The sequence below is a fragment of the Perca fluviatilis genome, chromosome 16 (assembly GCF_010015445.1).
Source record: "Perca fluviatilis chromosome 16, GENO_Pfluv_1.0, whole genome shotgun sequence".
Classification (NCBI taxonomy): domain Eukaryota; kingdom Metazoa; phylum Chordata; class Actinopteri; order Perciformes; family Percidae; genus Perca; species Perca fluviatilis.
The window spans coordinates 5,219,679-5,245,832 of record NC_053127.1 but is presented as its reverse complement, the minus strand read 5'-3'; the positions used below and the strand labels follow the sequence as shown (position 1 = coordinate 5,245,832).

General features: G+C 42.1%; 1 protein-coding gene across 2 annotated transcripts in view; it reads right to left on the bottom strand.

The window, feature by feature from the left end:
- slco2b1 (solute carrier organic anion transporter family, member 2B1) overlaps nucleotides 1-26,154 on the bottom strand; it is a 75,856-nt gene that overhangs the window by 34,680 nt on the left and 15,022 nt on the right. For both annotated transcript variants that reach the window (XM_039777868.1, XM_039777869.1), the window contains exons 5-6: nucleotides 19,954-20,178; nucleotides 7,260-7,358 (exon numbers count right to left, since the gene is read on the bottom strand). In XM_039777868.1, coding sequence (XP_039633802.1) covers nucleotides 7,260-7,358; nucleotides 19,954-20,178 — 324 coding nt within the window. The remainder of the gene's footprint in view (nucleotides 1-7,259; nucleotides 7,359-19,953; nucleotides 20,179-26,154) is intronic.

Sequence of the window (26,154 nt, the reverse complement as noted above, 5' to 3'; positions counted from 1 at the left end):
TTACTCCGCTACATTCATCTGTTACAGCTTTAGTTACTAGTTACTTTAGTTTCTCCGCTACATTCATCTGTTCCAGCTTTAGTTACTAGTTACTTTAGTTTACTCCGCTACATTAATCTGTTCCAGCTTTAGTTACTAGTTACTTTAGTTACTCCGCTACATTCATCTGTTATAGCTTTAGTTACTAGTTACTTTAGTTACTCCGCTACATTCATCTGTTCCAGCTTTTAGTTACTAGTTACTTTAGTTACTCCGCTACATTCATCTGTTCCAGCTTTAGTTACTAGTTACTTTAGTTACTCCACTACATTCATCTGTTCCAGCTTTGGTTACTAGTTACTTTAGTTACTCCACTACATTCATCTGTTCCAGCTTTAGTTACTAGTTACTTTAGTTACTCCACTACATTCATCTGTTCCAGCTTTGAGTTACTAGTTACTTTAGTTACCGCTACATTCATCTATTCCAGCTTTAGTTACTAGTTACTTTAGTTACTCCACTACATTCATCTGTTCCAGCTTTGGTTACTAGTTACTTTGGTTACTCCCTACATTTCATCTGTTCCAGCTTTACGGTTACTAGTTACTTTAGTTACTCCGCCACATTCATCTGTTCCAGCTTTAGTTAATAGCCTTACCCCCACATTCATCTGTTCCAGCTTTAGTTACTAGTTCCTTTAGTTACTCCAGCTACATTCATCTGTTCCAGCTTTAGTTACTAGTTACTTTAGTTACTCCGCTACATTCATCTGTTACAGCTTTAGTTACTAGTTACTTTAGTTACTCCGCTACATTCATCTGTTACAGCTTTAGTTACTAGTTACTCCGCTACATTCATCTGTTACAGCTTTAGTTACTAGTTACTAGTTACTCCGCTACATTCATCTGTTCCAGCTTTAGTTACTAGTTACTTTAGTTACTCTACTACATTCGTCTGTTACAGCTTTAGTTACTAGTTCCTTTAGTTACTCCTCTACATTCATCTGTTACAGCTTTAGTTACTAGTTACTTTAGTTACTCCGCTACATTCATCTGTTACAGCTTTAGTTAATAGTTACTTTAGTTACTCTACTACATTCGTCTGTTACAGCTTTAGTTACTAGTTCCTTTAGTTACTCCTCTACATTCATCTGTTACAGCTTTAGTTACTAGTTCCTTTAGTTACTCCTCTACATTCATCTGTTACAGCTTTAGTTACTAGTTACTTTAGTTACTCCGCTACATTCATCTGACCCTAACCACAGTCTGCACAGCAGCAGTTCATGTGAACCAATCTCTAGTTAATTTTTCAATGGTCGAACACAGTTTTAAGAACTCTACTACTTGTGCCGTGGCTATATGACCACACAGCACTGTGTGTACACACGGCTGTCAAAACTGTGAAATAGCTGAACACCAGATGTGCCAAAAGGTTACGGAGCGAAGACGTTTCACAGCTTCTGAACGTCACATTATGTCAGCGTGAAGTGGTATTTCCTCGAAGCTTTGACCCCGTGTGAGATATTTTGTCTCTGCTCTGTTTTCTTTAGCTGGAATGGAGGAAATGACCAGCATTAATCAGCTTTGTGAGGTACAGTGTTTAAGTGAAGGCTACATGCAGGAAATCCTCCCCATCGCTTCAAAGCGAGTGTCCTAAACGGGTTCGTCCCAAACCCCGTCCACCATGGCCCACACTATGCCCGCCCTATGTCCCCACAGCTATGGCCCCAGCATGTTTCCCAACCAAATTCACCCTATGTCCCCACTTGTTCCCACAGCCTATGTTCACAGCCTATGTTCCCCACAGCCTATGTTCCCACACCTCACCCACAGCCCTATGTGTCACACCCCATTTCCAGCCCCTCTCAGCAATGGTTCCATCAGCTTTCTATGTTCCCCAGTTTGTTCCCATCCATTTTCCTTCCTTTTCATTATTCCTTCCTTCCCATTTCCACCTCTTCACTCACCTATGTTCCCATTTCCATTTTCTCCTTCCCCCCATTTTCCATTCCTCCCATTCCCTTCTTTTTCATTCCCCTCCATTTTCCTTTCCATTTCCTCCATTTCCTTCCATTCCCCTATACTCCATTTTTCATTCCCATTTCCATTTTCTTATTCCCTTTTCTCATTCCCATTCCCATTTCCATTCCATTCCCTTTCCTCCATTTTCTTCCATTCCATTCCATTTCCATTCTTCCATTTCTCTTTCTTCCCTTCCCCTCTTCCCTTTCCCTTCTCTTCCATTTCCTCCATTCCCATTTCCTTCCATTCCATTCCATTTCCACTCTCCCCTTTTCCATTTTCTTCATTTCTCTTCCCATTTCATTTTCCATTTGCATTCCCCATTTCTCTTTTTCTTCATTCCCATTTCCACTTTCCTTCCATTCCATTTCTCCATTTTCCTTCCCTTCCATTCCCATTTCCATTCCATCCTCCTTCCTCCCCTACTCTTCCCATTTCTTCTTCTCTCCCCCCCTCTATTCCATTTCCATTTCTTCCTCTTCTCATTTCTCCTTCTTCATTCATTCCCATTTCCATTTCCATTCCTCTCATTCCTCCCTTTTCCATTCCATTCCATTCCATTCCATCCATTCCATTCATTCCATTTTCTTTCCCCCTTCCCTTTTCCTCCGTTATTCCATTCTTCATTCTCATTCTTCTTCTATTTCCTTTTTCTTCCTTATTCCCATTTCTTTTTTTCCTCTTTTCTTCTTCATTTCCATTTCTCATTCTTTTTCTTTTCCTTGGCCCTCATTCCATTCCATTTCGTTATTTTTTCCATCCTTCTTTTCCTTTTCTCTTTCCTCTTCCATTTTTCTCCTTATTTCCTTGTTTCCATTTCCTGTCCTCATTTCCATTTCTATTTCCTTCCTTCCGTTATTTCCATTTCCTCCGTTGTTCCCGTCCATTCCACATTCCGTTATTTCTTGGTCCTCCTATTCCATTTCTCCGTTCCATTTCCTTCCGTTTATTCATTCTATTCCACTTCTTGTTTCCTTTCTGGTTTCTTCTTTCCGGGTCTGTTCCACATTCCATGTTCCATTTCCGTTTTCTTCGGGCCATTCCACATTTCCTCCATTGTTCATTTCCGGTGTTCCTGTTCCCATTCCATTTCCTCCTTTTTTCATTCATAGGTCCATTTCCACATTTCTCTGTTCCATTTCTTCCATTCTCAGTTCCCATTTCTTCCTATTTTCGCCATTCCCATTTCTCATTTTTCTTTGTGGCCCTTATTCCACATTCCTTTTTTCAAATTTTTCTTCGTTCCACATTTCTCGTTTTTTTCGTTTCATTTCGTTCCCTACGTTTCATGTTCCATTTTTGTTTTCATTCTCCATTTCTGTCGCCCTTCCATTTCTTCATTCCACATTTCCTCATTTTCCTAGTTCCCATTTCTTAATTCTTCTTGGCCGATGTTCCATTTCTCAGAAATTTCCTTGATCAGCCATCTTTCATTTCGTTCCATTCTCATTTCTACAATTTTCTTAGGGTCTATTTTCCCAAATGTCTAAGTTTTTTGTTAATGGGACCCTATGTTTCCCATTTCTAAGATTTTTCTTAAAATTAGGCCCTATGTTCCCACATTTCTACGATTTTCTTAAAATTAGGCCCTATGTTCCCACATTTCTAAAATTTTTCTTAAAATTAGGCCCTATTTTCCCAAATGTCTAAGAGTTTTTCTTAAAATGGGGCCCTATGTTCCCACATTTCTAAGATGTTTTATAAATTAGGCCCTATGTTCCCACATTTCTCAGATATTTCTTAAAATTAGGCCCTATGTTCCCACATTTCTAAGATTTTTCTTAAAATTAGGCCCTATGTTCCCACATTTTTCAGAATTTTCTTAAAATTAGGCCCTATGTTCCCACATTTCTACAATATTTCTTAAAATTAGGCCCTATGTTCCCACATTTCTAAGATTTTTCTTAAAATTAGGCCCTATGTTCCCACATTTCAAAGATTTTTCTTAAAATGAGGCCCTATGTTCCCACATTTCGAAGATTTTTCTTAAAATGAGGCCCTATGTTCCCACATTTCGAAGATTTTTCATAAAACTAGGTACCAACCTCTCACATTTCTAGGACATTTTCAAAATTTGGTCTTGTGTTCCTACATTTCCCTTCAATTTATGCCCTATCCTCCCAGAAGATTTTTTAGGGTTAGGGGGATAAAATCTGATACAAATTCATGAAAAAGCAAATGTGGGAACATAGGGCCTAATTTTGGAAAAAACAATCTTACAGGTTAGGGGTCTGGCTAAATAATGTTACTGTAAGATTAAAACTGGAGGGCAACAGGTCTGTCGCAGCAGCTCTGGCAACATAATAAGAAGCAAGTTAAATATAAATCTGTAGCGTCAACATTAATTACATGTGATTTTTCTGCTTCGAACCCAAAGATTAGATCATAAGTATGACTGTTTCCTTGGTATTATATTTTCACTGATCAGCCATTTTTAAAATGATGATTTCATTATCTCTATTTGGGTTAGTATGATATTGCTTTTTGCTCCTCTGCATTAAGTTGAGTAATTTATGTGTAACTACAGATACTAAAATAGGTGGCTCTGACTGAGCGTGGGGAACTACTTGATGACGTCCCTTTAGCTGCCTACTCAGGTTTCTCTGACTTGCACGGAAAGTAGTAATAGTAATATGGAAGTTGGTAGGTATTTTCCCCCACAATCAACCCAATCATGTACCCATCATGCATCAACTCAGTTATCTTAATGTTGTGTCCTAATGTTGTGATCGTTATTCTTGGTATTGTTGGTGTTTTAATGCTGTGAAATTTTCCTTTCGACAAAGATGCTAGTCTCTCGCCTGCTAAGGGAGGGACATAGGAAAATTATCTTATAACCTGCTCTGGTACTGCTAAGAACCGGTGTATTGTACCTGTCAAATAGATTAACATTACAAGGCACAGTTTGTCATAAAAGTGACGTGTGTTCAGGTCTCCACAGTGAGCCATCCTATGAGACTCATGAGGATGATTCATTGAGGATGATGCAAGGCGAGGTGATGGTGCAATGGTTATGACACATGCCTTTGGTTCAATTCCAGCTGCCATACATCAACCAATGTGTCCCTGAGCAAGACACTTAACTAGTGCTGTCAAACGATTAAAATATTTAATCGCATTAATGTCATAATTAACTCGCAATTAATCGCACATTTTTATCTATTCTAAATGTCCCTTGATTTCTTTTTGTCCCATTATTTTTTTCTCATTTTAATGCTCTTTTCAACATGGAAAAGTGGATCGGCTCGCTTTGTGCTTTTGTCGCCTGGCTTTGACGAGGGGTGGCGGGGGGGAATTGGCATCAGCTGTGAGCTCGGCCATCAGCTGTGCGTGCTCGGCCATCAGCTGTGCGCGCTCGACCATCAGCTGTGTGCTCGACCATCAGCTGTGTGCTCGACCATCAGCTGTGTGCTCGGCCATCAGCTGTGCGTGCTCGGCCATCAGCTGTGCGCTCGGCCATCAGCTGTGTGCTCGGCCATCAGCTGTGTGCGCTCGGCCATCAGCTGTGAGCTCGGCCATCAGCTGTGAGCTCGGCCATCAGCTGTGTGCTCGGCCATCAGCTGTGAGCTCGGCCATCAGCTGTGAGCTCGGCCATCAGCTGTGAGCTCGGCCATCAGCTGTGAGCTCGGCCATCAGGTGGTATTTCAGACTGGACGTGCTGCGATGATAGCTCAGTTCACGACGACAAAACACACAGATCACTTTGGTCTTGTCAATGGAACCATTTGGCAACTTTTTAAAAGTAAACTTTCCATTCACAATCTTATTGGCGTCCATTTCGGCGTCTCGCCGCTCGCCATCCACTCAAAACGTACCGTTAGCCTACTAGCTACTCTTTGGCCGGCTCGCAAGCCCAAACCAGTGTGTGTGGCGTGCCTGTTGTTGTGTTTCCGGTCTAGCTAGATTCGGTGTGGTGTTGTAGTTTTTCTAACGTTACTAGTTGTTGCAACAGCATGTGAAAGAACTACAAAGTTTGCTAGGCCAAAAAGAACGTTAACCTTGCGATCTATCTAACTCGTTTGACTGACAGCACTACTCTTAACCCCTAGTTGCTCCAGAGGCGTGCAACCTCTGATATATATAACAATTGTAAGTCGATTTGGATAAAAGTGTCAGCTAAATGACATGTAATGTAATGTAATGTAATGCCAGGAAGCTAATCCTGCCAGCAGGGATACCAGGCACCATGGAAGAATTGTACCGACTATAAAGACTAGTTTTGGATTAGAGCACATGTGTCAAACTCAAGGCCCGCGGGCCAAATCCGGCCCCTTGCAAGTTTTCATCCGGCCCACATATCAGTTTAGGTTCACAAATATTTTTGGTGTTTTCAAACTGTAATTACGCTACACTCAAAACAGAATTCGGCTGATTTGCCGACTCCGACATTAAGAAATTCCCACAGAAGCAGAGAGTTTGCATATTCAGGCCTGTGAAACAGGTTGTTGTAAAATATGTAATCATTGTGCATCTATGAAGGAACTTTTTTGCTGACTTTTGTCGACCAAACTGTAAGTGACCGAGCTGTATGAGACACGCAACAATACAGTCAACGTTTTTTGACTTTCAATTAAATAAAAGCATGTCAATAAACTAAACATGTCTGGCCCTTAATGTGATTCTCATTTTCTAGTGTGGCCCTTATAGTGAAACTGAGTTTGACAGCAAGATTTTCGTCTTCAATATCAAGATATTGATTTTGGAAAGGAGTTCATAAATCTGTCTATGATCTCTGAAATTGATGACGAAGTGACTTTAAATGTGGTCTACTTGCAAAGTTCTTCAGAAGATGACTCAATGATGCATCATTCTCTAGCAGTCCAGAGCCTGACTGATTCCTCATCAGTCTCTTTTGTTGACACTGATACTACAGAACCTGCTTCATCAGCAAAAGGCGGTCTACTTGCAAAGTTCTTCAGAAAATCACTCAATGATGTAATTTAACTTCATAGCTGTGTCCTGAAATCTGCTCTCCAAAACTCAGAAAAAAGTCTTCAGGAGCCCGGAGATGTTTTGGATTAATTGCATCAAACAGGCATGAATTTCTGGCTTTTTGGGACATTTTTGTCGCAGGGCTTAAAACACCATTGAGTGGGCTGTACCACCCCTTGTTGAGAAACACTGGTTTAGATGAAATATAGGTGGCATGATTAAATCATGTTCATCCGATGAATTATTTCTTTGAGTGTATGGGCACGCTCCCTTATACCCGAGCCGTGGAGGTTGTGTAAGTCGAGCTGTGAATCGTCATCTCCTCACCTTTGGATAACTTGTCAAAGTCGACGTAAATGCGCAGCATGAGGGAGCCGCTGATGAAGCCGAAGGCCGGGCCGATGGTGGTCACAGCGAGGAGGATCCCTGAAAGAAACACACACAAAGACACATGAAAGGCCTGACGTCTTTAACCCTCTCACCTCATTGGTTCTCAATCTATCGTCAATAATGTTCCCCCTTTGGATTTGGTTTTTAAGCTAAGTTCCCCCCTAACCTGACTCCACCAGATGGATCACTTCGCTTCGCATTTGCACTTTCCGTTGGAGAACTTTTGGGAAGGTGGCGAAAATCTTGGTTAGCTGATTGGATAAACCATCTGTCTATCACTACCTATAATTGGTGATAGACGGGCCAAATCGACCAATCAGATCAAACCTCTTGCCGAAACCAGTCGGGAGAAGAGCAGAAACATCTTTTCCTCAGAGAAAAGCCTCCAGTGCTGTTTTCTTTGCTCTTCTTTCAATGAAGGAATACTTTTATAATTCGGATAAAACTTGCTGCGATAGCTACGCTCATCTCATCCGTGGAAGCCGCCACGTTGTTTAGACTGAACAGTCGCTTCTCGTTGCGTCACACCTAAACCCGCCTCAAAACCAACGCTGATTGGTCGGTCGTTTGGCGAACGGCTCCAAATTTTCTCTATTTCAAGATGCCAGACTGATCTGCGAATAGAAAACTGGAGCTCGCCAGATCAGGACGGTCTCACCAGGCTAAAGTTCCCCCTACCCAAGTCAAGTCAATTTATTTATAGAGCACATTTAAAAACAACCTAGGCCCTGTTTACACGTACGTGGTTATTTAAAAAAATAGAGACATTTCCCTTTGTTTGTGCCCTTCGTTTACACGCAAACGGAGAATTCTCCTCTGAAACCGAGTCTTTCTAAAAACTCTGTCCAGAGTGGAGATTTTTGAAAACTTCGTTTGCACATAAACTCAAGAGGTTGAGGCAGCTGAGCGAGAGAGAAAGAGGATTAGTTGCTGTTGTTGCTATTTTGGGGATTCTTATTGGCTAACGTGGGCTTGAGCTTCTCATTACACCGCCACCTACAGGTTTGGCGTGCTCTGGACGGCATTGACGACATATATATATATATACACGGGAACGTGTAAACAAACACTTTTCTGAAAACTGACAGCTTGTAATCTAAGGTTGTTTGGAGCAAAAACTCCACCTCCTCGTCTGTCCAGACAACATTTTCAGCTTTTGTTGTTGGCTTCACCATGTTTTGGTTTCGTGCTACTAGGGAGAGAAGTAGAAGAAGGTTCTACGCAGCCGAGCGGACTTGGTGGTGTTGTGTGGCAGTGCTTCACACTACCACCTAGCCGCCTGGCGTGCATACTACATCCAATTTCACACATTTTTGCGTCACCATATGCACGCAAATTTCCCCCCCAAAACGCGGAATAAAAAAGTGAGAACGCAACACCACTTCTGCATTTTCTATTCAGATCATTCCGTCTAAACACAGCCTAAATCACACGCCAAAGAATAAAAATGTGTTTTAAGACGAGACTTAAAGATCTCGGCAGTAGAGGAGGAGCTAATATGAAAATGGGAAGTTTGTTCCAGAGTCTCGGGGCCACAACGGAGAAGGCACGATCACCCTTTGTTTTCATCCCAGACAGAACCAATTAGACCATCTTAGGTTCCTGGAGGAGTGATGTAAGGTAAAGAGAGCAGCAATATATTAAGGGGACAATCCATGTAATGCCTTAAAAACAAGTAACAATACCTTAAAATCAATTCTATATTTGACTGGTAACCAGTGAAGAGAAGCCAACCTGTCTATACTTATATAATACTTTATTCATCACACAATTTTTTTATTTAACCTTTATTTATTCAGGGAATGTTCACTGAGAAGCAGCCTCTCTTTTGCAGGAACTCCCTGATCACATTCATACCTGGGAGCTGCCCAGTACAACCACAGTCTGATCTGCTGGCCACTGAGCAGCTCCACTGGAGCGGGTTGGAGGTTAAGGGCCTTGCTCAAGGGCACCTCAGTGGTGTTAATGAGAGAGGGACATGCGCTGCTGTTTCACTTTCCCCCACCCAGATTTTTTATACTGTCGGTCTGGGGATTGAACCGACAACCTCCCGGTCACAAGCTTGCATCTCTAACCTTTAGGCCACCACTGCCATGGGGAATAGCATGGCGAAATGGTGAAATTAGATTGAATAATATGTAATTAAATAACACAGCAAAAGTAATTAACCATAATATAAATAATATTGAAAAAGTAAGTACTCGGAATAGAAAAATATAAATACAGATAATAACCATAAAGATATACATAGAGCCATGGTGAGTGGTGGGTAATTGAAACAAACTACCTAATTTTCTGGTGGTGCAGGTGTTGTAGAGTCTGACTTGTATATGGCATTGCACTTTTCTGCTTTTTTTTTTGCACTTCTGGTTGGCCGCAAACTGCATTTCGCTGTCTTTTTACTTGCTTATTTATTTATTTCATTTGTTTTATTTTATTTTATTATTTCAGGACAATGCACATTTGACGAACATGTACAACAGTACACGTAAAATCAAGGGCCAGACATGTTGTGGGCAGTGGTGGCCTAAAGGTTAGAGAAGCAAGCTTGTGACCGGGGAGGTCATCGGTTCAATCTGCCCAGACCGACAGGATAAAATCTGGGTGGGGAAAGTGAAAGAGCAGCGCTTGTCCCTCCCTCATTACCACAACTGAGGTGCCCTTGAGCAAGGCCCTTAACCCCAACTGCTCCAGACTGTGGTTGTACTGGGCAGCTTCCAGGTATGAATGTGTAACTGTGTGAATGTGATCAGGGCGTTCCTGCAAAAGAGAGGCTGCCTCTCAGTGAACCTTCCCTGAATTAAAAAAAAGGTTAAAAAAGGTTAAGTGTTGAGTATATTGACATGATTTTATTTCATCGAAAAAGTGAAATATCTTTGACTCAATGATTGCATGTCTCGTGTAGTCTTCTCACTCACAGTTTGGTCCACATAAAGCCCTGAAAAAGTCACCAAAAAAAGTTCCAAAGTCATCCTAGAATTTAGCAAATCAGGCTAAACAGTGATTACATTTTAATCTAAGTAGGCCTGACTCACAACAAGCTCTTTCTCAGCCTGAATATTAAACTCTCTGCTTCTTCTGGGGGGAATTTATGAGTCTCAGAGTCGGCAAATATGCCAAATTCTGCTTCGAGTGGCATGTAATTGCAAGTTGAAAAACAGTTTCCCATGTTTTTGGTTTGGCGCACAAGTAGGCGGGGCCAAAATGTATCGTGAACCTAAATTGATATGCGGGCCGAATCATAATCTGCGAGGGGCTGGATTTGGCCCGCGGGCCTCGAGTTTGACACATGTGCTATATATCATTTTCAAGTAAAAATACAATGCAATTTCTCCATTGACAATTTGGAGTATATAAGCTAATAAAATGGTAACCGTGGACGGTAGACTTATAACCAGCTACGACATGACTCAGCGATTCTATATGCTCATATAGACGCCAAAAGATCATGGGGCACCAACATTGTATTGAGATAAACGTCTTTTATTCGCGATGTCTTGGATAAGTACTTCATTACCCACAATCCTCAACAATCCCACAGCGACGCCTCTGATTGGTGGAACTCATGCTGGTGAAGAGGAGGAGGAGCTGCCTGCACGATCTGTCATGAGGATTTACGACACTGCACGAATCACGATCTGTTCCACGCTTCTGCCGTTAGCCTCCGCCGGGAAGCTAACGTTAGTTTAGCTAACAGCTAATTCGGCTAACCGCTAGCTGACAGCTTGATTCAGTCGAAAATAACTCAAACTAAACACTGGGGCAAAGCAGGCTACAGCTGATGTAACAGCAGTTATATATGTTAACGGATATTTTCAGGTTTTATTTTGAGGGTTATGTTAAAGTTATTACATGCTGTCTCAGCTAGCGGTTAGCCGAATTAGCCGTTAGCTAAACTAACGTAGCTTCCTTTATTCAGTGGTGCGCGGTGGTTTATGGGATGAGTAGTTCCTTCCCTCTGAAATGACGGTATGTACACAGTCTTGTACCTTAGACTTTTTTGGGGATTTTGTGTTTGTTTTTTCACTCGAAATGGTACGTTGTATTCATATGAGTCACGTACCGTCTGGTTAGCCTAATGCTAACGGTCTAAAATTTACTTCTGGAACCCAAGGTCTCTCAGAGGAGGGGTGGGACTGTTGAGCTATATACGAGACAAAATAAGAGCATTACTAACTAGTCTCCAAGTCCTTACGACAGAGGAATCTAAGTTTAGTCTCTATAAAGAGGAACAGTACACTTTCTAGACTTGCGAAACTATCTTTTAAAGTGACATCATGCAGTATGTGTAATTCATGGCTCAACTCAAACGGGATCAAAACATTATGACTCCCCGTTCATGTTTTTTATTCTCTTCAACCGGGATTTGAACCCCCGGTCTCCTGGGTGAAGGTCCTCTGTTTGTTTGACCCTAACCCACCCCCCCCAACCTGCCTCCCTGCAAGGACATGTGGTGCTCTTATACATCTTCACACACACACATGCATGCATGCACACGCACACATACACACTCAGACAGGCAAGCACATACACACATACACACTCACACACGGACACACACACATGCACAAACGCACACACACTCACTCACACGCACACACACACACACGCACACACACACACACACACAGGCAAGCACATACACACACGTACACATGCGCACACAAACACACACAAGCACACACACACAGGCAAGCACAAACACATATACACACACACACAGGCAAGCACATACACACATATACAAACTATTACGTACACTACAGAATTAACCCCACCCCCCCCCCCCCCCCCCCCCCAAAATTAAATAGTAAAAAATTTAAATTAAATAAAAACATGATGAAATAATAAATGTTGCAACACGCCTCGACTCTCTGTTTCCTTCCCTCTTCTAAACGGGACCTGAACCCCCGGTCTCCTGGGTGATGGTCCTGTGTTTGTTTGACCCATGCCCCAGGACATTTGGTGCTCTAATACTTCCTTCTGCTTTAATTACTACAAACACGAAGGGATCAGCTCTTCATAATGAAAGGTGATTATGAGTTGTCATGTTGGCAGCTGATTGCACAATCGGCCCGTGTGGCAGTTATAAGAGTGACAAGTTCATATTAAAAATACAGAGACACACACAGAGACACACACACACACACACACACACACACACACACACACAAAAACACACAGAGACACACAGAGACACACACACACACACACACACACACACACACACACACACACACACACAGAGACACACACGAGACACACACAGAGACACACAGAGACACACACACACACACACACACACACACACACACACACCCCCCCACACACACAGAGACACACACCTAGAGAGACACACAACAAAAGAGACACACAGAGACACACACACCACACACACACACACACACACACAGACACAGAGACACTGTTACAGCTTTAGTTACTAGTTACTTTAGTTACTCCACTACATTCACCTGTTACAGCTTTAGTTACTAGTTACTTTAGTTACTCCGCTACATTCATCTGTTACAGCTTTAGTTACTAGTTACTCTAGTTACTCCGCTACATTCATCTGTTACAGCTTTAGTTACTAGTTACTTTAGTTACTCCGCTACTTCATCTGTTGCGCTTTAGTTACTAGTTACTTTAGTTACTCCGCTACATTCATCTGTTCCAGCTTTAGTTACTAGTTACTTTAGTTATCCTCACATTCATCTGTTCGACTGCTAGTTACTAGTTACTTTAGTTACTCCTTCCACATTCATCTGTTCCAGCTTTAGTTACTAGTTACTTTTACGTTACTTTAGTTACTCCGTCATTCATCTTTACAGCTTTAGTTACTAGTTACTTTAGTTACTCCGCTACATTCATCTGTTACAGCTTTAGTTACTTGTTACTTTAGTTACTCCGCTACATTCATCTGTTACAGCTTTAGTATCTAGTTACTTTAGTTACTAGTTACTTTAGTTACTCCGCTACATTCATCTGTTCCAGCTTTAGTTACTAGTTACTTTAGTTACTCCACTACATTCATCTGTTACAGCTTTAGTTACTAGTTACTTTAGTTACTCCGCTACATTCATCTGTTACAGCTTTAGTTACTAGTTACTTTAGTTACTCCGCTACATTCATCTGTTACAGCTTTAGTAACTAGTTACTTTAGTTACTAGTTACTTTAGTTACTCCGCTACATTCATCTGTTCCAGCTTTAGTTACTAGTTACTTTAGTTACTCCGCTACATTCATCTGTTCCAACTTTAGTTACTAGTTACTTTAGTTACTCCTCTACATTCATCTGTTCCAGCTTTAGTTACTAGTTACTTTAGTTACTCCTCTACATTCATCTGTTACAGCTTTAGTTACTAGTTACTTTAGTTACTCCTCTACATTCATCTGTTCCAGCTTTAGTTACTAGTTACTTTAGTTATTCCGCTACATTCATCTGTTCCAGCTTTAGTTACTAGTTACTTTAGTTACTCTTCTACATTCATCTGTTCCAGCTTTAGTTACTAGTTACTTTAGTTACTAGTTACTTTAGTTACTAGTTACTTTAGTTACTCCTCTACATTCATCTGTTCCAGCTTTAGTTACTAGTTACTTTAGTTACTCCGCTACATTCATCTGTTCCAGCTTTAGTTACTAGTTACTTTAGTTACTCCTCTACATTCATCTGTTACAGCTTTAGTTACTAGTTACTTTAGTTACTAGTTACTTTAGTTACTAGTTACTTTAGTACACACAGCAGCGAATACAGCAGCAATACGCAGCAGCAGGTACACAGTAGCGTTACACACAGTAGCAATTACCTAACGTATAGCGAGCGTACTAGTACTCCTACGGTAGCATTCACCACCCAACTGCCCGGTACTGCGCCTCCGTGCCAGGCGTACCCGGCGTACCAGCGGTACACCCAAGTCACTTGCAGTAACGTATAACCCGCTACACACAACCTCCCTCACTAACGACTACCTTACACCGCCACCTAGGTCACCAATACCACCTCCCATTTTACACCAGCATACCGCGCAGTACCCACCGTCACCCCATTGTACCCTCTTAACCGTGCCCACTGCCCACCCTTGCCTGTACGCTACTACCCACAAACCCCGGTGGCCTGTTTTGGTGGTTACCCCTGTGGTAGCAATTACCCCCTACGACGCGTAATGGACGTACCCTAGCGGTCCAGTACTACCAGCCGTACCTAGCATTACCAGGACAGCTGCGCTGCGTAGTACAGTACTTTATCACGGTACTTACCGACCCACTAACTTCCCTGTGCTGCTTCCATTAATTGCTCCCCGGCACCCCATTACACACTTTCCCTTTCCCTACCACTTCATTACACACCTACTATGGCTCGGACTGTATTACCAGTGGTTACTCCACCAGATTCGTACTAGCGTACCCTGCAGGCGTACCCCCGTACACACAACAAACAATTACCAATGGCAATTACCGGGTAGCGGTACCGGGCACAATGCCCCCAGTTACCAACCAGTACCAGCAAACGTACCCACAGTTGCCGGGTACCAGGAAGTGGCAATTACTACGCCAGCGAGCGAGGTACATCGCCCGCACTCGGTACATGCTAAACCTGGCAATTTTTGCCGACCCATTACACACAGCAGCAATTACCGCGGTAACGTACCCCAGCAATAGCTGCGCGCAGCGGTGCGCCTGAGTAGCAATTACCCCGGCAGCGTAACTGCCTTGCAACCAGTTGTACCACAGTAGCACTACGCCCGGCAATGGTACCGGCGCAGCGGTACACAGCAAGCGGTGCCACAGTGGCAATTACCAGATGGTAATTACCTCGCGTGATTACCGCAGCGACGGCATTGCCGCGGTAGCCAGTACCTTGGCAACGTACGCGTAACAGGTCTGCGCGGTAGCGGTGCGCCTGGTAGGTACCACAGTAACTTGTGCGTAATGGCAATTGCAGCTAGCGGTACGCCAGTGGGCAATTGCCGCATAGCAGCGGTACAGCGGGTACCCAATTGCACCGGTGGCCAGTGCACCCAGCGGTACCGCGCCAGCTAGCCGTCCAACAGGAGGACCGGTACTTGCCAGGACACATGTTCATAAATCACAAGATAAGTTGACGTGACTCAGACTGTTCTTTCTCTGTGTGATTACCAGATAAACAGCTGTAACGTAACCACAGTGTTGATCTGCAGTCTGTAAACACATACTCTGATGACATGTTTGTGTTGAAGGGCGTAGGTTTAGTTTAGTTCCAACGTTTGGGTTGGGACACAGAAAGGTTTTAGCATCAGAACGCATCATTTCCTGCTCTCTGGTCACATGCACTCTGCCCTGTTATTAAAAACAAGGACATTTGGTTTGTAGATGCAGTTAAAATACACACACACGTATGTGCACACACACACATACACACATGTGCACACACACAGACACACACACGTGCACACACACACACGTGCACACACACACATGCGCACACACACGCACGCACACACACAGAGAGACACACAGACGGAGAAACACAAAAACACACACACACACACATGTGCACACACACACATACACACATGTGCACACACACACACACACACATGTGCACACACACACACATACACACATGTGCACACACACATGCGCACACACACGCACGCACACACACAGAGAGACACAGACGAGACAGACACACACACATACACACACACACATACACACACACGAGACACACACACACGCACACACACACACACACACACACAGAGACACACTGATGAGACACACATTCACACACACACACCTACACACAGAGAGACACACAGACGGAGACACTCACACATACACACAGAGACTCACAGACGAGACAGACACACACACACACACACACACACACACACACACACACAGAGAGACACACAGACGGAGACACTCACACATACACACAGAGACACACAGACGAGACAGACACACACACACACACACACACACACACACACATACACAGAGAGACACACAGACGGAGACACTCACACACAAACACACACGCACACACACACACACACACACAAACACAGAGACACACACACATACACACACACACATACACAGAGAGACACACAGACGGACCCCCCCCCCCCCCCCCCCCACACACTACCACACACACACCACACACACACACACACACACCACACACACACACACACACACACACACACACACACACACACACACACACACACAGAGCAACGTTGAAAGAAACTTCAAAAATGTTGTAAAAAGCGACAAAAAAACACCTGGAAAAAAGGTTAAAAAAAGGGGACAACGTGGACTTAAATCTCCCACAACCAATCAGATTCTCCGAGAAGGACGACTCTACCGCTTCTGAACATCAGGCGGGGGACAAGTCACCTGAAATCTACGCCCACGTTCGTGTCTTCCAAAACAATAACCAAATACCTTTCTGTCAACGTCTAGGTGCTCGTTATGAGCCATGACAGCCGACATGACCTACTTCATAACCGTAACGCTGCTCTGATTAAGAAGCCAAGCAGGATGTTCGACTCGTTAGGCTGTTCTCTGACGCAAGTGCTGCAAGTTGAGCAACACGCCCATATGGAAAATATGACTGAAGTAAAAGTGCAGTAACGTATTGTATAAGCAGCAAAATATACATAAAGTTATAATCTGGAAGATTTAATGTCAATTTATTATTTATTATTTAGTCAGTCCTTCCAGAAGTGTTTTTTTTTGTGAATGTTGCGGGGCAAAAATCCTTGATTATGCGACATGTTTTCTTAAAAAAATGCGATGGAATATGCGGGATATTTCTGTCAGGTCCATTAAGTCAAGAACACACATGACAATAAAAATGATTTAGGCAATTTTTATTGAATGAATGCCTCTGCTAAATGTCCCCATAAGATTGACATTGCATATCATGCTTCTCTGCGGTTCATTACTAATTGTAGGGTCTTGAGCCATCACTGTGAACTGTATTCTCGAGTGGGATGGCCTTCTTTGTCCTCCAGGAGGCTGGGTCACTGGTATGCTTTCATTTATAAGGCCATGCTTGATCTATTGCCATCCTACATCTGTAACTTAATCTCACAGAGGAGTGTTGGCTCTTATTGTTGGCGTTCGAATGATATTTTGTTGCTCGCTGTTCCACTTGCCCGTACAGAACTGGGAAAAAGGACTTTTGTTCACTCAGCCCCCCACACATGGAACATGTTGCAAAAAGACTGGATTACTTTCATTGAACACTTTTAAGTCCACATTGAGAACACATGAGTCGATCCTTTGTAACTGTTTTTCATAATGTGTATGTAATTGTATTGTATGTTTGAAACTCTTTTGCTGCTTCTTGGCCAGGACTCCCTTGAAAAAGAGGTTTTTAATCTCAATGGGACTTTCCTGGTTAAATAAAGGTAAAATAAAAAAAATAAAAAATAAATTGAATAATTGCATTTCAGCTAATAAATTCTGAATTAAATTTTGGCGGTGTGGCTCTGTTCAGGGAGTCCTCTGACCTTTTCATGAGCACCATGAAATAGCAGAGAGTCAGAGGACAGCAGCAGCATTAGGGAACGCTCACACAGTTTATGACTGCAACGATGACATAGAAGCAACGATGACATAGAAGCAACAAACATAGAAGCAACGATGACATAGAAGCAACGAACATAGAAGCAACGATGACATAGAAGCAACGATGACATAGAAGCAACGATGACATAGAAGCAACGAAGCAACGATGACATAGAAGCAACGATGACATAGAAGCAACGATGACATAGAAGCAACGATGACATAGAAGCAACGATGACATAGAAGCAACGATGACATAGAAGCAACGATGACATAGAAGCTAATGCCACATTATACACAACAAGGAGGAGCTGGGGAGGTGGCGGGCGGCAGAGAAGCGAGCAGCAAGCAGGTAGGAGCAAACTGAATCTGCTTTAAATAGGGCGCCCTGTTTGAGTGTAGCCATTGAGCAGCGAGGGGTGTTGACCAGCTGATGCGCTACTCCAGATCAGCTGATGCAGATCAGCTGATGAGACCGTGTTGTTGGCCAATAGCGTTAGCAGCTTCTTGACTACCTGGCCTGCCAGAACTGACGCTGACGCTCAATTTATGCAATTTTAATGCGATGAAATTGGGGGGAACTTAAAACACTTAAAAAATGTCTTGTGTACACACACACACACACACACACACACACACACACACACACACACAGAGGCACACAGACAGAGACACACACATATTGAAAATATGACTGAAGTAAAAGTGCAGAACGTATTGTATAAGCAGCAAAATGTGTATATAAAGTTATAATCTGGAAGATTTAATGTCAATTTATTATTTATTATTTAGTCAGTCCTTCCAGAAGTGTTTTTTTGTGAATGTTGCGGGGCAAAAATCTTTCATTATGCGACAGGTTTTCTTAAAAAAATGCGATAGAATATGCGGGATATTTATGCAATTTTATTGCGATGAAATTGGGGGAAAGAGAGAGAAAAAAAAAGTGATTTCGATTTTCTCCTATGGCGCCATTTTGTTGCTACAAAGAGATCACCTCCCGTTAGCATCCCATTGACTCCCATTCATTCTGACGTCACTTTGACAGAGAATAACTTTACATCTGAAGCGTTTAAAGACTCTATTTGTCCGTTGTTTATTTCTAAAGAAACACAACAATGTATAAAATGCTCCATTACCTTGTAGCTCACGTTATGGCTCCGTAGCAGACGCTTTTTTAAAAATAGGCTAACGATTGGGTCATAACCACGAGACTTACTGTCACACAGTAGAGGAATTACCGTATAGTACAGGAGAAGCTCTCAGGCAGTTTGGACTTTTTGATGTTGCTTTTCTTTAAATAACCTATTTTATTAACTTTAGTTTCTTATACTGCACTATCAATTTTATTCTTGTCTTTTAATGTTTTTAATTTGTTTATTAATGTTTTTAAATTGTTTTTAATTGTTTTCTAACTGCTCTTTAATGTTTTATGTAAAGCACTTTGAATTGCCCTGTTGATAAAATGTGCTATACAAATAAAGCTGCCTTGCCTTGCCTATATATCCAGTATATCTCACATATATCCAGTATATCTCGTATATATCCAGTATATCTCGTATATATCTAGTATATCTCACATATATCCAGTATATCTCCTATATATCCAGTATATCTCCTATATATCCAGTATATCTCACATATATCCAGTATATCTCACATATATCCAGTATATCTCACATATATCCAGTATATCTCGTATATATCCAGTATATCTCGTATATATCCAGTATATCTCACATATATCCAGTATATCTCCTATATATCCAGTATATCTCCTATATATCCAGTATATCTCACATATATCCAGTATATCTCGTATATATCCAGTATATCTCCTATATATCCAGTATATCTCGTATATATCCAGTATATCTCACATATATCCAGTATATCTCCTATATATCCAGTATATCTCACATATATCCAGTATATCTCCTATATATCCAGTATATCTCACATATATCCAGTATATCTCACATATATCCAGTATATCTCACATATATCCAGTATATCTCGGCCTTTACTATCGAACCGTGAACATGACTCAGCGTTTTCGGCAGCCTACCGAGGTAGAGCGGCGAGTTCTTCTTGGAGGCGTAGTCGTCGATGTAGGAGATGCCGAATGGCTGGATGGGGACGGCTCCGATGCCCAGCAGCAGCTGCCCCAGCAGCAGCACAGGGTACACGCCCCGATGGGTGCCGCTCTCCTGCTGGCTGCAGGTCTGATTGGACGGCGAGGCGCCGAGGGGGCTCTCTGATTGGCAGAGGCCAGAGCTGTTGTCCCTGGAGGCTGTCGTGGGGAAACAGAGGGCAAGTTAACACATCGTGAAGTTTAGAGCAGGGGTCACCAACCTTTTCTAAACTGAGAGCTACTTCATGGGTATTGAGTCATACAAAGGGCTACCAGTTTGATACACTCTTCTGAAATAACAAATTTGCTCAGTTTGCCTTTACTTATATATGATTATTAATGATTAATGATACTTATACATGATTATTAATGATTAATGATACTCATCTATGTGAAGACACTGATCATGTTAATGATTTCTCACATTAATTATCAACAATTACTTAACAAGGTGGGAAACAGATAATATCATTATTCAATTTTCATTTTTAGAACAGGCCTGAGGGCTCCTCATGTGGTCCTTGGGGGGCTATAAATAAAGGCCCCTAAGGACTGTCAAATCTGACTCCAAATTATTAATTCCCTTCTTGCATCGGACTTAAGTTTACCAGAACACAAGCTGTAATCAGGCCTTAAACGTTCGGCCCGACAAGGCCCGAGCCAGAGCCCGACAGAAGTACAATTTGATTGACAGCTTTTTAAAAGCCAGAACCAGTTTACAGCCAGACGTTATTCAAATGTGCGCACACACGCACACACAGCTCTTTTGCCTTTTGTCAAGAATGAGTCAAATTTGTCATTATGCACACGGTCAAAAGTTTTCCACAACTCAGACTTTGCTTTCTTTGCCGGTGCAACCAAAAACGTGATCGCCAGAGGCCAGCCTCCGTTTCACCTCCTCAGCATCACCTGACCGCTCATTTATCGCGCAACCTGGAGCTCAAGCCCGAGCCCGTGTAAAATGATAGAAATTAAAAGGGATATTTCACCACTGGAAAGTGGAATATGCATTAAATTGGGTCATTTATGTAGTAGAAATGTGAATTTTTTTTAGAAGTTGGTGCCTTCTAGGCCCGAGAAAAGCCAGAAAATGTAACCAGTCCGTGCTAACACAGCCCACCTCCATGAGTCTAACCCGGCGACAGAGCAGCATCTCTATCTGCTCGGAAGGCTAGCTGGCCTGGTAGCTGGATAGTCCGGTACGCTGTTGTTCGGCAATGTTTCCACAACAACAAAAACACAGCAGTCTCTGAACTCGCGTTGGGAGTTTCTTTGAAGTTGGATGTAGTCCAGTTTGTTGTCTAATGAGCGGACACTTGCAAGCAGGATTGATGGGGCAGGTGGCCCGGCTAGCGTTAGCTTTCTACCTAGCTGATACTCCTGCCCTCGTTCCGTGTTTCTAGCTGGCTGTCTTCCACAGACTCTGGGCAAAAATGCCTCCGATGACGCTAAATGACGATTTGCATGCATCATGTCATTGTGCAATACGTTAGGCTATTGGGGATTGTGCAATAGGTTAGTTGCGCAATACTTAGGCTATTCGGTTATGCGTTATGTCATTTGTCCAATACGTATCGTGGTTGGGCATTGTCAGTGCATTGTGTAATTTGTGCGATATGTAGGCTATTGGGGTTGGGCAATATGTACTATGCAAGGGCTGTGCCACACTTATTGCGGAGAACACAGCCGACGGGGTTGTTTAATGGGAAGTGCCAATGAAAGGAGTAGATAATGTGCTTATTATATGTATATGGAAGCATTTTTGTGTTGCATGACAGGATGTGTTGAGAGATATTTGTATTTGTTGTCTTTTCTGTATTTGGTGTTGTCTTTGTAACGCTGCAGAATGGACAGAGTCCAAAACAAATTTCCCTTCGGGGACAATAAAGTATATCTTATCTTATCTTTGCGTCATTAGATATGGAGAAAATATTTATTCATAATTCAAATTGAAAGTCCAAAGAGAAATTGAAAGTCCAAAGAGAAAACGAAGCGAGATCAAATTAAAAATATTAAAAAAAAAATTCCATTTGGCTTATCCATTTGGATTTAAAATTTGGCTTTTTGATTTCAATTTAACATTGGCTTTTAATTTTAGTTTAATATTTGGCTTTTTGATTTCAATTTAACATTGGCTTTTAATTTTTATTTAATATTTGGCTTTTCAATTTCCATTTAACATTGTTTTTTTTTTGATCAACATAAAAATGTCAATGTATTAGGCGTAGTCCAAAGGCTGGTGGGAGGGTCAGAGGGCGAGGAGTCGATGAGGACCTTATGAGGAGCAGACTGTTGGGGAGCACACTGTTAAGCATCTGTCTGCAGCTTTAGGACATGGTATTTCTGTATATATCTGATATGTTTCACACCGTCGCATTAGCTACAAAAGAGAGCGACATGCACTCGCTTGATGGGTGCTCCTGGGCGTGCCTAGCCTACCCCTGGTTGCTTGGCAACAGTAAACATAAATTCTCCGGTGCTACCTTCAAGCACGTCTTAAAAGTTACTTCAGAGGTATTGTTAAGTCACAAGAATGATGTTTTTGGATTTAAAAGTATTTATTTCTAGATAAAAGTGACAAAATATGAGATAAAATGACAAACATATCAGATATGTACAGAAATACGATGTCCTGAAGCTGCAGACAGATGCTTAACAGTGTGCTCCCCAACAGTCAGCTCCCCCTGCTACTCATAAGGTGCCTCTGCACCCTTTCGTTTCACACCCTCCCACCAGCCTTTGGGCCACGCCTCCTCATTTACATTGACATGTGTCAAGTCCAAACGAAAAGGCAATGTTAAATGGAAATTGAAATGCCAAATATTAAATTAAAAGCCAATGTTAAATTGAAATCGAAAAGCCAAATATTAAATTAAAATTAAAAGCCAATGTTAAATTGAAATCAAAAAGCCAAATATTAAATTAAAATGAAAAGGCAATATTAAATTGAAATCGAAAAGCCAAATGTTAAATCCAAATGGATAAGCCAAATGGAATTATTATTTTTTTTATATATATTTTTAATTTGATCTCGCTTAATTTTCTCTTTGAACTTTCAATTTCTCTTTGGACTTTCAATTTGAATTATGAATAAATATTTCCTCCATAATTAGAGGCTTTTTTACAGACACACAATACAGAGAAGGCTCGTCTCAGGGGGACATGAGGGAGGGAAGCACGGTCATTCAAAAATACTACCAGGTTTCTACTGATACAAAGTCTTAATGCTAAACGGTGAAGTATCCCTTTAAGACCGAACCCGTGGGGTTCGGGACACAAGGATCAATCTGAGACGAAGAGCAATAAGTTAAGCAATAAAAATCAGTTAAGCAATAAAAGTCCAGCATAAAAGTTACAACACAGCAGTGGGTTTACAGACAGAGTCTAAGTTTCCCTAGCGACAGACATCAAGCCAGAGCCCGGTCCACCAAGTTGTCCTCCGAATTATGAGCTCTGATCTGTTCTCTCCCTCAAGCTTTTATCCTATCCTCACAGGGAGGGAGGGTGTGGGGGGTCTTCTAGTGTCTTAAGAGAAACTTATCTTACACGCACACACACACTAACTCACCAAGGTCTGGGCCTCTGTGTGGTGCAACTTCCTTGTCTGCTCTCGCAACCTTCAAACAATGCACCTCTATTCCATAAAAGCCTAAACAATTTTAAACTTAACTTTCTGTGCATCAGAGGTCACCCGGAGTACTTTCAATCACTTCCTCAATGACTAACACAGCTCTTGTGCAACTCCCTTCCTCAATGACTAACACACCTATTGTGCAACAAGCACATACACTACTACATTTTGTTAATAAAATATTTATATACTAAAAATGGGTACCCGAACCGAGCCCGTCGGGACCCGGCGGTACCCTACAGGGCTCAGACAGATATTTAGAAATGATGTTGGGGTTCGGGTCGGGCTCACATCAGCGTGATAAGGCATTGAATATTTTAAATTTAAAATGGCTTATTATGTAGGTGCGCGCCTGTGTTAACATGCGCTTGTTGCCCTGTGTGTGCTGATGCCTCATCTGTTGACATTCCTGAATGCCTTCCTACAGCTGCGTAATGAAAGTTTTTCCACACACAAACAAACGTGCATGTGTCATTAATATGAGAAACAAATGAGAATTTAACTGTGTCGGGCTCGGACATAAATATCTTAATGCCTGTCGGGCTCAGGCCGAGGCTCGGTTACTGCTCTGTCGGACGTCGGCCGGGCTCAGACAAGAAAATGCGGCCGATTATGGACTCTATTCTACACTAATGTTCCCAAAATGTGCACTAGCAGGGACAAAACTTAAAGTGCCCATATTATGAAAAAAATCACTTTTTCTGTGATTTGGGGTGTTATTTTGTGTCTCTGGTGCTTCCACACATACACACTTTGAAAAAAAAACACCCATGGTGCTCTGAGTGAGATCTGGTTTCTGAATGTGTCCTGCCTTCAGTCTCCTGGTGAGCTGGTCAAAATCTGCACGGCTTTCTACGTCACTAGCCGAAACGAGCTGGCTAACCGCAACCGTTAGAATGCTGCCTCGTTCTCAATAGCAAAGCACTGCTACAACACACACAACTTCACCATAATCTACCAAAAGAACTACTTCCATGTGCGCCCTGGTTTAGAAGAAGTCTCCCAGCTGATCCTGCCTTGGAACTGACTGAAGTTGGAGAAACAGCCTTTCTTTTACTGTCTATGGAGCTAGCTGACATGAGCTACTATCTGAGCTCCTGAGCATGTGCGAGTGCAATCAAAGATAGTACAGAAGAAGAAAAGAGGTTTCACTCTGTAGCTAAAATAGAGAGCTGAACACAGGGTGAAAAGAGGAGCTGCAGCATTGTGAAGTACAACAAAAATATGGTGTTTTTTGAAAATTAAACCATGTAAACCTATTCTGGTACAACCTCAAAATACAATTATGAACCTGAAAATGAGCAGAATATGGGCGCTTTAATGGACATTGGTTACGTCCCCCATTGGTTTGTGGCCTACAATTTTGAAGCCTTGAGTTTAGATTTTGGCCGTCTTGGAGTCATTTAACGAGAGGGCAGATCCGGGGGAGGATGACGCATTGAGCCAGTGTTGTTTATGGTTTCATGGCGCTGCGGTAAGATCAACGGTAAAGAGGGAAAGTTGCTGATTTTCAACCTTTCTGAAGCGCGTCAGATTAACCGTGGTAAACACAGACCTCCAGACAGGGGCGGACTGGGACAGAAATTCAGCAACGTTCATGACAATTCTGTCCCTTACTGGTCCAATTTCAGACAGGGGACATCATTTGCTTTATAATTGCAAAAAACAGGCTCATGTAAGATTATGGCAACAGCAGCATGAGGCGCTTTTACAGGCTTTCATAGTGAAACTAGAAAATGCATTTCCTGCAGAAAATGCATGGGAATGCTGAATAGCTGAATTGCTAAAGTTAAACTGGTTGAATAGCTTAAATCCGTAAGAAGAAGTTGAAGTAGTGAGAATAGTTGAAAAAGTGGAAATGGTTTTAATTAACTTGAATTTCATATCATAGTACCATTAATGTACAAAAGATGTGGAATAATTCAAGTTTTTTTGAAAAGCTTATGCTAAAGCTAAACTGGATTGCTGATTAAAATGTGTAAGAAAAAGGTGAAGTTGTCAGACAGACGGACGGGCAGACAGAGGAAAGAGGAAAGAGAGAGAACAGAGAAAGGGGACAGAGGACAGAAAGAGGACAGCAAGAGGAAAGAAGAAAGAGGACAGAAAGAGGAAAGAGGACAGAGGACAGAAAGAGGACAGAGTACAGAAAGAGGAAATAGGACAGAAGAAAGAGGACAGAAAGAGGAAATAGGACAGAAGAAAGAGGACAAAAAGAGGAAATAAGAAAGAGGACAGACAGACAGACAGACAGACAGACCAGAACAAGAGAACATAACAGAAAAGACAGACAGCCAGAAGTGGAAGGCCAAAGCTACAGACTACTGTTCATATTACTGCCTGTAGTATCTGTATAGACTACTGTTCATATTACTGCCTGTAGTATCTGTATAGACTACTGTTCATATTACTGCCTGTAGTATCTGGGTGTGTGTCTGTGAAAGTGTTGTCATGGTAACCAATGGCCAGTGGATATGTTTGTAAACATGCTTTGATGTCTGTAATCA